We start from the raw sequence: 10434 nt of genomic DNA on the forward strand, positions 1-10434 counted from the left end.
CTTTTACTTGATATTCTAATTTTTCGGGAAGAATTTAAGGAGTGTCATTAGCACTCCCCAAGAGGTATGAATTTAAACTGCACTCCAGCACATGAATGCAGGATGTATCTTTTTTTTTTTTTTTTTTTAATTTTGTTTGTTTTTTTGCTTGTTTTTTTTTTATTTTTATAAAAATGGATCCAAACTGTGGAGCTGCGCCAGTCTTTTGTTCGCCTGTTATAGACTGACTATCGCTGGCACCGTGGATCGTGATGGTATGCTGGTTCAGATTAAAACCCCAAACAGTTTCTGAAACAAAGAAATTGTGTAAATGTGGAAGAATCAGAAACATGAGTTGATGTGAATTGCAGCAGTGTGAGATTCACTTCCGCTTTTACGTAATGAGTTCAGCTGCCTGCGGACACACACGCAGACACTGTACTTCCCCCCCCCCCCCTCCCACCATCCAACATCAGTTATGAGACTGTATGAATATTATTTCTGTCAGTTGCAGCTGTGTTGAACTAAGTTTCCCCCCTTTAATTTTATTATAATTACATGCATTAATGAGTGTGGATGTGTGAGAATACACACTCAGGAGTATTTATGGGGTTTTCATCCAAGCAGCTAGACAAGCTTTTCTTTCCACTTTAAAAAACAAAAACAAAAAACAAAAGAAAAATTAAGATTCCGTTTACGCACTTTTCAACACCAACTTTGAAAACTTTTTTCGGTTTGTGTCTTTTGTTGCAAACAAATCCTTTAGTTCAGATAATAAAAATGATACAATGAAGAAGAACAGTGGACGAAATCGGGGCTGAGAGGGTAGAAGGCCTCTCTGGGTCTGAAATGATCTGAATCACAAACTCCAATGTTTTCCAGAGAAATCTTTAATTCATAAGTAAACAAAACAAACAAAGAAAAAGTCAATCACATTAATCATCAGGAGACAAAGTGCTGAACAGAATCGACCGGGACACAAGTGACACACAAGAGGAGAAATGCTCCAGCTGACCAGCAGGGGGTTCCTGTCACTTGCTTGAAATTTAAAATAAAAAAATGGATTAAAAAATGGATTAAACATCATAAATCAGGGTGAAAAAAGGGGGACCAGAAGGTTCACAACTTAACCTGCTAATAGTGTGATATGTTGCTTGTGCAAAATTCAAATCCACCGAATCCAGTGTGTGTGTTTGTGACTGGGCGTCCAAACTAGGTTCTGGCCAGTCTGTCTGACAAACTTGTAGTGATTCAGCGGAAACGTTTTGCACTCAAGGCCTGAGTGGAAACCCTTGGCCCCTCCAACCCCGTTCTCCCCCTCCGAGGCCCCGCCCCAGACTCCTCACACCACCGGGTAGCTGGCCAGGTTGGCGATGCCGCACAGGTTGCCGCGGTTACGGGCCATCAGGACGTAGCCCTTCTTGCCCCAGCTCTCGCCCCAGCTTACAGAGGAGAGAGAGAGAGAGAGAGAGAGAGGCAGCTGAAACAAGCCACACCCAGGGGGGGAACGAGCAAGGGCGCGTGGTCTGAAACCCACCTGTTCTTGACGATCCAGTAGGGCTTCTTCCTGGCGCTCACACCGTAGCCCACCAGCAGCACGGCATGGTTGATGTTTTCACTGTCGCACTCAGAGTCGTAGTAAATACCTGGACAGGTGATGGAGGAGGAAGAGGAGGAGCAGATCATTTATTAGTTGAGTCCGGAGCGTCAGGTTTATCTTTCTGCCAAAAAGAAAACCCACTCTCATCAGCATTGTAGGATTTGTATAGTAATTGAGACGACCAGGTGGGCATGTTTTTCTATGCTAGTTAGCAAAAAAATAAATAAATGAAATGAAATTAAAAAAAAAAGGCTAATCCAAACACAGGCTCAACTAGACATGTAGCTTAGTGTTTTCATCAGGCTAGCCGGCCCGTTTTTCATGCTAACACATCACTGCCTGCACGAAAGGAATCCAAATTCATTGCCGTCGTTCCATATTTACGAATTCCAAGCGCTGTGTTGTATGTGTGTGGACCTTTGCTGTAGAACTGGAAGCTGGTCAGCTGGGCGTCGATGCCCACAGAAATGGGTCCAACCTGGTAGAGGGCAGAGCCCAGTGCCTTCTCATCGCCCACTGGGACCTCCTCGTAACCTTTACAGGAGGCGGCCATGCCCTGCGGACTGTACTGGCACGGTTGGTCCTGGACACACAAAAAACAACGACAACAGCAACAGCGGTTTAGCTTGAAGCTTCGAGAATGGACAGGACAGGACAGGCAGAATTGGCCTAAAGTCAAAACAACCTTCATGGAAGATAACCACAGTGCTCTAAACAAGCTCGTAGCCTTCGTCAGACTCATGTGACGCCTCGCAGACCAAGTGAGGAACCGCAGGCTGCCTTGGTTTCACTCTTAAGAACAGATTCACAAGCTTCCTCCACATTTCTCCTTCCTCTGCTCGGAATGAATGCAACGCCCTGAACCACATTTACACATTTGCTTCTGCATTTTCTTCTCTCTCCCACCTCCCTCAGTGTCCGTGCTGCAACCTTTGTTGAGCTTAGAATCTGTAAAGGGGAAGTATAGCGAAATGAGAAACAAGCTACCGAATATCTGAGCTAATGGCCATTTTGAAAAGGTGTTGTTTGTACTCAATTTTCAAATTTTTGATGATCGTCTTCTGTCCTGTTTTCTTTTTTCTCACAGCGGTTTGCACCAGTGTCCTCTGCAATCACTGTGGTTCTCAATGTGGCCAGTGGCAAAACAACAGGATGTCGCACCAATGACAGTGAAGAAAACACTGGTTGACGTAACAATAACTAAAAATCACGTTGAAATCGTGTGTGTTTGTGTGGGTGTCTCTCAGAAATTATAGGAGTATAATGCAGTAAATAGTAAAAGTAAATGACCTTTGACCTTTTCTTTTGCACTAAATTTTGGACTAAGATTACAGGAGCGAAAATGAGAGATTTCATGAGTTTTTGTAACCAAGAAACTCTAAGGAAAGCACAAAGCATCCTGTCTGTTCCTGGTCATGTAATTAATTTCTTTGTTGTCCTCTGGTCATCAGCATGTTTCATCTGTTTATTAGACTAACATTCATTCATTTTCCATAGCCGCTTAGTCCCGAGCTCAGGGTCTCGGGGGTCTGCTGGAGCCTCTACCAGCTGTCTTAGGGTGAAGGCAGGGTGACACCCTGGACAAGTTGCCAGTTCATCGCAGGGCCACATAGAGACAAACAACCATTCACACTCACATGCACACCTATGGAAAATTTAGAATGTTCAATTGACCTCACATGCATGTTTTTGGACTGTGGGAGGAAGACGGAGAACCCGGAGAGAACACACGCAGACACAGGGAGAACGTGCAAACTCCACACAGGAAGGTCCCAGGCCCGGAATCAAACCCACAACCTTCTTGCTGTGAGGCAGCAGCGCTAACCACTGCACCACCGTGTCGCCCTATTAGACTAACAATTTCCATAAATATTTTATTCCCTCTGCTATTTGCCTTTCTAAATTCCTTATAAAACTTTGATTCTCTTTTCAATGGTACTGTTTTTAAGATCTTATCGGTCAACATTGGTAACCCCTTTTATTAATTAATGCAACGATTCATTTACTATTTTTGTTTATTGATCCGCTATATTCCTTGCCATTTCATTCCACTCTATCTGCCTATTTTTATTGAATGTACTTGTGGCTCTGTGTGTTGTTATGCAAGATGCTCAAACCAATTGTCAATTACTAAAATTGTCTGTGTCTGCACTGGATCTCCAAGGCTTCTGAATAAAGCCAACAGTCAGGAAATTAATAGTTGCATTGCCAGCCCCATCCTGTGGCCTCAAAGCAATGGTCAGCCTCACCTCTCCGCGGTACGGGTACGCCTCCTCGGAGTCGATGCCTCCGTTCTCCTGCACGTAGTGGAAGGCGTTGGTCATGTATCCGCCGCCGCAACCGTCGTTCTCCTTGACACAGTCCACCAGGTTTTGGGGACTGAGGTCCACCAATTTCTTTGTGGACTTGGCCAGTTGGCCCTCCAGAGCTCCGGCCGAGCTGAAGGCCCAGCAGGAGCCGCAGGAGCCCTGAGAGGAGAGAGGAACCAGCGTGAGGCTCAGTAATGGATTCTCGCGTCAGTCCACTAGAGGGCAGACCTATCCCACATCTTTTTTGGAGGACCAAAAATGGAGCTGATGTTACAGCGGTGCATGTTATGATCGCTTTTAAATATTTTTACTGTCGTCAACCAAGCAAAATCAATGAACAACTAAAGCCCTTTATTTAAAGAATCAATAGAGTATCTATCTATCTATCTATCTATCTATCTATCTATCTATCTATCCCCCCCTCCCCCACCCTCTGCATGCTGAGTGGAAGTGATGCGATGCAGGCGGCAACCTCATTAGCATGCAGAGATCGCAGTCGCCTGCTGCATAATTTAGGACGCAGATCAATAAATCCCCATCTCTACCGCTGCTGCTGCTGCTGCTGCTGCTGCTATTTGGACGATTGGCCACCAGATGGCGGTGACGTTTTCAGGAAAGCATTTGCAAAGAACGAAAAATATCGATCCGTCCATTTTCCATACCCGCTTCTTCCCGAGCTCAGGGTCACGGGAAGAACGAAAACAACATTTTTAAATTAGTTACCGGGTTTTTCAAAACAGTAAGTCACTTGTTTTACCAAAAAGAATCAGACCAGAATGATGACGCCATTAGAAGTCGCTGCTGCATTTGGAGAAACATCCGAATTTCGTCTTGAATTATCATTAAAATAAAAAAAAAAAAAAAAAAATGTTATTTCTCTATGAAAACACTTTCAGGTTTTTGTCAGAGTTCGCCAAGAACAACAAAAACAACTGACCTGTGCAATGAAACATGCACAGGTCAGAGTCACTGCAAATAGCTCCTATCTGCCCAGCAAGAAGCAGCCCAGCTGTCTGTCTGTATTGACCAGGTGGCACTGCTAGTTTACATAAAGTCATCTCAAAAATAAAAAAAACGCAAAAAAAAACAAAACAAAACAACAACGTTATGAATCTGGTTGTTGTTGGCGGTTCACCGCATCAGCAGCCATTTCATGTCGGAGCTCCAACCCGGAAGTTTGCTGCTCGTCTTCTCTAGAGGAGAAGCAAGAGACTCACATTGGATCAGAAGCCACGTCTATAGTTTTTGTTGTTGTAGCTGATGTTGCTGAATCTATCACCATTGATCTATGATGTGCCTGGTGCTTACTACATTTCTATCAAGCTGCTAGACGATATTGACTTTGACACTGAGATTGACTGCAATGACTGGGGGCGGAAGAGGGGGCGGAGCCTGACCCGCCAGCTGGGCGTTATCAGACCCAGGTGTCTAACCTGGTTCTTGACTGACGTCACCCAGCCCTTCTTGCGGTAGTCCAGGCTCTTGGGCATGCGGTGCACGCTGGTGTTGAAGGTCATGGTCGCGTTCCTCTGACTGTCCAGCGGGACGATCAGGCCAGTCATCTTCTCGTACACTTCCTCTGAAGTCTGAACAGAGAGAGCAGAGAGCACGTGAAGGAAGTTGGAGGAGAAACACAATGTCTCACCAACAACCAGGACACTGAGCTCCAGTTTAATAGTTATAAATAACAAGGTTGGAATTCATGCGATAATTCTGTCAAAGCACAGCTGGGGGTTGTGTCGCTGGAGCAGGTAAAAATTAATAAATAAATAAATAAAAAGAATTGGACATTCCCTTTATTTATTTCAGACCTGAAGCTGCAACCGAGAAAAAGAAAAAACTCCAGTCGCTGATTTGAGTTGATGTTTCTCTGAATGTAAGATTTTACCTCTTTTCACAGTCGAGTGAAATAGAAAAAAAACAAAACAAGCTGTATTGTTATAATATCATTATTAGAAATAGACGTTCATTCTGGACGCAGGAAGTTGATTAAGGAAAAACACCCCGTCTGCACCTTTCTTGGGGCCTCTGGTGAAAAATGAAAGCGGAAGATCATCTGTTTTATTTCTCCACCATCTGTTTATCACGACTTCGCCTTCCCCGGCCGCTAATAAACCAGCAGGTTAATGACTTTTTATTATTAACGCACAGCTTTGAAGAGCTTTAAACAACCAGGTCACAAAGCTGACTTGAGCCGATGGCAGGACCAATTGGTTGTAAATCAACTTTTTTTTTTTTTTAATATAAAGGTAATATAACAATAACAATGATGCATTATGGGAAGTTGCTCACCCTAAAGCAGGTTAGCATCAAAGACAGACGCCGTGTAACAGCCTTGGTTTGCTGCACTCACCATGTCTCCAAGATGGTTCATGGCCATCTCGAAGGACTGCATGCCCAGCGCCGCCTCCTGGTTGTGGGCCTCGATGACGCGCATGTTCTTCTCCCAGACGGTCCTGCGAATCTCCTCCTCACCCTGTCGACAAGAGCCACAGTCAGTCGTTAGCCGTCACGCCCCTGAACACCAACACCAGCATCCTCTTTTGTCTGTCTCATTACAGCAAGAAGACGCAAATTCGGGCAAATAGGACAAAATTCATGCTTTAATTAGTGAGTAAGCCGAGTAGCCCCATTTGTTTAATGAGGCCAGTGACGCCACTGCAGGTTTCCTCACACAGCCGCAGGACTGAAAGTGTAAATCTGATGCATCTCTTTCTCTCTCCCCCTTTCTCTGTGTGTGTGTGTGTGTGTGTGTATGTGTGTGTGTGTGTGTGTGTGTGTGTGTGTGTGTGTGTGTGTGTGTGTGTGTGAGAGATTTATTTACATTTTAATACATGCATCCTATCACAAGACTTGAAGCAAAAATATGAAAGAGAGAGAGGGAGAGAGAAAGCTGGCCAGTCTATCTTGACTGCCGCCTGCATCCAGTTGGCGACTGTTTGCAGTCATCAGTCAGTGATACAGCCGCCCTGCTAACAGGATGTAGAAACAACGTGAGCCGCTGTCGGTTCAAGGAGGTTAGGGAGGAGATAGCAGAGCTCCTGGGTGAATACTGATGAGGAGGAGAGAAGAAGAGGAGATGAAGGAGGAGGAGGAGAAGGAGGAGGAGGAGGAGGAGGAGGAAGCAGAGGAGAGGATGAGGCGAGAGAGAAAAACAAGAGAGAATAATCATGATGTTAAAAGTGGGCCACGGCCTCCCTGCTGAAAAGATGTTGTGTTGTTTAAAGTGTGGATTTCATGTGCATTTTAGACTTTCTTTTTTGCATTTGTAGCTTCGACTTTTTTGTTAATCAAAAGCAAAAATGAAATTTTAACCTGGTTGAAGTGAACTTCCCTGTTTTAAAGTGCTAGCAGTGTGTTGATGTGAATACTTTCATCGTGTTAAGACATGAGGAAAAACACACGTACATGTGGCGCACATGCGCGCACACACATGCGCGCACACACATGCGCACACACACAGAGTGTTGACCTCTGGCTGTAGGAAACACGGCAGGGTGACAGATGTTCACCGAGCGATAGAGAGACTCTGTGGTGAATTGGCAGCTGAAGCCTGACTGGCTTTTTCTCCTTCAGAAACCTCAGCAATAACAAAACAAAAAACAGCACAAGAGAAACGTGGGGAAATTCCGCCAGAAACGAGCCGGACTGCAGCTCATGCGAAACAGATCGTGCAGTTTGGGTTTGTTTTTAACAAAGAGCCAATAAAATGTCTTCAATTATCTGCTGGCGAACCGAAGCGTTGAAAGCCTTTGTGCTATTGGCTGAAGCTGAAAGAGGGCAAGTGCTGCAGCTGCAGCTCTGCCCACATATTGCTCCTCCTACTCCACTTCCTGCTGGCCCCAACATGTAAGTGGAGTTACCCGTTCCGAGACTTGCAAATGACTTTTTTCAGGGAAAAAGTACAAGAAGAAATATTTTGGAAAAGCAGCCTCCCACCTTTCACCTTTCAAAAGACGGCTGATGATGGTCCAAACAGCTGCTCTAAAAGGGGGTGGGGCTTAGCAAATGGTCCGCTGCACATTTCTCAGGGGGATTCAGTGAGATCGGGCTCTCCTGTCGTGCCGTTTCCTACCTTCTAAAGCACATCACTCAGCGTGTTAAGCATTTACGACCCACTTCAAAAAAAAAAAATTCCCAGGAAAAAAACATCTGCTGTCTTTCAACACGCTCATTAAAGGAGGCTGAGAGACAAAGAGTTCCTGCAAATAAACATTAGACTACCGGCAGGCAGAGCAGTAAGCGCTGAGTCAGCGGCCTTGACGTTGACCCAGTCCAACACAGCGTGTTGGACCTCGGACAGAGACCCTGGGAGCACCTGTGAGACATCAGGAAACCCTCAGATACCCTGGAAGACCCTCTGATACCCTTGCAGACCCTTGTGAACCATGGGAGACCCTGGGGGACCATGGTATACCCTCTCATTGACTGGCTGACTCTCAGAGACCCATGGAGACCCTCTGAGAAGCTCCGAGTCCCTGGGAGAATCTCTAAGACCCTGGGAGACCCTCTCATACACTGGGAGATCCTTTCACGCCCTAAAAGACCCTGAGAGACTCCTTGGGAGAAGCAGAGGTGAGAAAACGGCCCAGACCAGTCGGGGGACTGAAATCAGAAGAGCTCTAGTACCATATAGATCAGGATGACGACTCAGAAGGAAATTCAGAGCTGCGCTGAACTCCCTCTTCAAAGTCGAGCTATAAATATTCTGGATTTCAGGCTGCGCCACCCTTGAATATTTCAGCAGCACATGTTTTATGCCCTTGCATGTAAGCATCGTTTCCTGGATAGATGACCTGCGAGCTGCCTTGGTGGAACGCCTCCCATTCCGCTACCAGATTCGATTTGAATCCGTTCATGAATTTGTTCAAAGAAGTCGTAGATTGTCACCAAAACCTTTGTTTTTTCTTTTGAGGAAACAGGCAACACAAAACGTTCACGCAATACAAACACATTTCTTTCATAGCTGAGTGTTTAGTTTTTCTTCTTTGCACACATGACTCAGACACACATGACCCCCCCCCCCCCTCTCTCTCTCTTTCACACACACACACACGCACACACACACACACACACACACTCACCAGGCCGTTGTACTCCCTCTTGTGCGTGATCTTCCACTCCTCCCATTGGCTGTCCAGCTCGGTTTGGTCTAGGTGACCCAGAGTCGAGGCTGCAGCCAGCAGAAGCAGCAGCAGGGAGCGAGAACACTGTGACATGCTGCAAAACACAAAACACAAGTATTAACTTGTATGACATTTTTGGATAAAACAAATGGGCATTTTATTTTTCTTTAAATAATTTGTTAAATTAAAAATACATTTGTTGTTTGTGTCTTTTTTCGAACAGGATTTTTTTTTGTAGGGGGTGGTGCTATTTGCGAGGAGAAACTGGAAGAAAATAACCTGGGTTAAAGTTTCCAGCAGTCGACCTCTGCAGGGAAAAAAATGCAGACACTGCAAGCTGTTTCCTGAGAGTTCAGGCGTGTGCAGGCTACTTCAACAGCTCGGCCGTGTCACTTTCTAAACTCCAGATCCCTCCCCGACACCCTTCCCGCACCAGTAACTAAGTGACTGATGCAAATAATTTTACTGTGAATGTGAGGGAACAAAACAACAGAAACCATGAGCTGCATGAGTTGAACTGACTCAGTCACATTCTTACTGAGATAAAATGCCTCAGGTTGGAAAAATCCTTCTGTTAAGGTCAAAATCCCTCTTGGCTTTAGATCCAATTACAACCAATCACATCCACCGCAGACAAAGAGAAAATCAGCCTGAATTTATGAGCCCAAACTGCCGCAGGAAGAATCTTCAGTGGCAGAATGAGACTCTGACACCTCCAGTTGAAGGAATGTTGCACTTTTTACTTTAATTTTGGCACAGTTGCACAGATTTTTCTCTTCAATCTCAATTAAAAACAAAGCAGCATTAGTCTCTCTCCGTCTCTCTCAGACATTCTCTCTCTCTCTCTCTCTCTCTCTCTCTCTCTCACACACACACACACAGATGGCACAAAGAAAACCTGAAAGTCAGAGTGTCTGTCACTTTACCTTTTGTGGGTGCTTCTATAGGAAAGTTTGAAGAAATTTCCTGGGACGGACTGGCTGACTGTTGCTGCTTCTGCCGACGGCTGCTGAAGTAGGTCAATGTGCGAGTTTATATGGCTTCGATTTGAGGAAGTGCAGCGGCGGCGGCTCAACCCAAACCAGATGATGTCAGGTGTCAGATTACAGTGAAGGCACGGCTGCTGCTGCTGCTGCTGCTATTACCACATTCCATCAGCTGGAAATAAGGAAGACGGGAGTCTGGGAGTTTTTTTTTCATGGTATCAGGTCTGATAATCATTCTGTTGGTTTGTCTATGAATTAAATACTCCAAAATCAGACACTATTGCGGAGAGTGGGGACTGTAGAATTTAGGAAGGGACTGCTGGAACATCTCATACACACAGACACTACGGTCAGCGAGCGAGGCCAGGCACAGTTTCACAGCTCACAGTCTCTTTACTTTACTTAGGCAGCACAACTCCAACATGCTTATAGCT

At 45.3% G+C, this 10434-nt stretch overlaps 1 protein-coding gene across 1 annotated transcript; it reads right to left on the bottom strand.

Annotated features, from left to right (window-relative positions):
- Positions 1 to 853: 853 nt before the first annotated feature.
- Positions 854 to 10099, bottom strand: ctsk (cathepsin K). The gene is made up of 8 exons (XM_076029281.1): positions 9941 to 10099; positions 8973 to 9108; positions 6242 to 6364; positions 5322 to 5474; positions 3829 to 4047; positions 1997 to 2162; positions 1517 to 1625; positions 854 to 1421 (listed from the first exon to the last, which is right to left on the bottom strand). The coding sequence occupies exons 2-8, from the start codon at positions 9105 to 9107 to the stop codon at positions 1322 to 1324; spliced, it is 1005 nt and encodes a 334-aa protein (XP_075885396.1). The 5' UTR covers position 9108; positions 9941 to 10099; the 3' UTR covers positions 854 to 1321.
- Between the last annotated feature and the right edge of the window lie 335 nt (positions 10100 to 10434).

The sequence above is a fragment of the Nelusetta ayraudi genome, unplaced genomic scaffold, assembly GCF_046127955.1.
Source record: "Nelusetta ayraudi isolate G7.1 ecotype Tasmania unplaced genomic scaffold, CSIRO-AGI_Nayr_v1 ptg000003l, whole genome shotgun sequence".
NCBI classification, from domain to species: domain Eukaryota; kingdom Metazoa; phylum Chordata; class Actinopteri; order Tetraodontiformes; family Monacanthidae; genus Nelusetta; species Nelusetta ayraudi.

Excerpts from the sequence above, each read along its gene's own strand:
- ctsk (XM_076029281.1), bottom strand. The coding sequence starts at position 9,107 with ATGTCACAGTGTTCTCGCTCCCTGCTGCTGCTTCTGCTGGCTGCAGCC. Across the intron at positions 5,475-6,241 it reads TGAACCATCTTGGAGACATG|ACTTCAGAGGAAGTGTACGA; the intron begins GTGAGTGCAGCA and ends CTCTCTGTTCAG. Across the intron at positions 1,422-1,516 it reads TACTGGATCGTCAAGAACAG|CTGGGGCGAGAGCTGGGGCA; the intron begins GTGGGTTTCAGA and ends CTCCTCTGTAAG.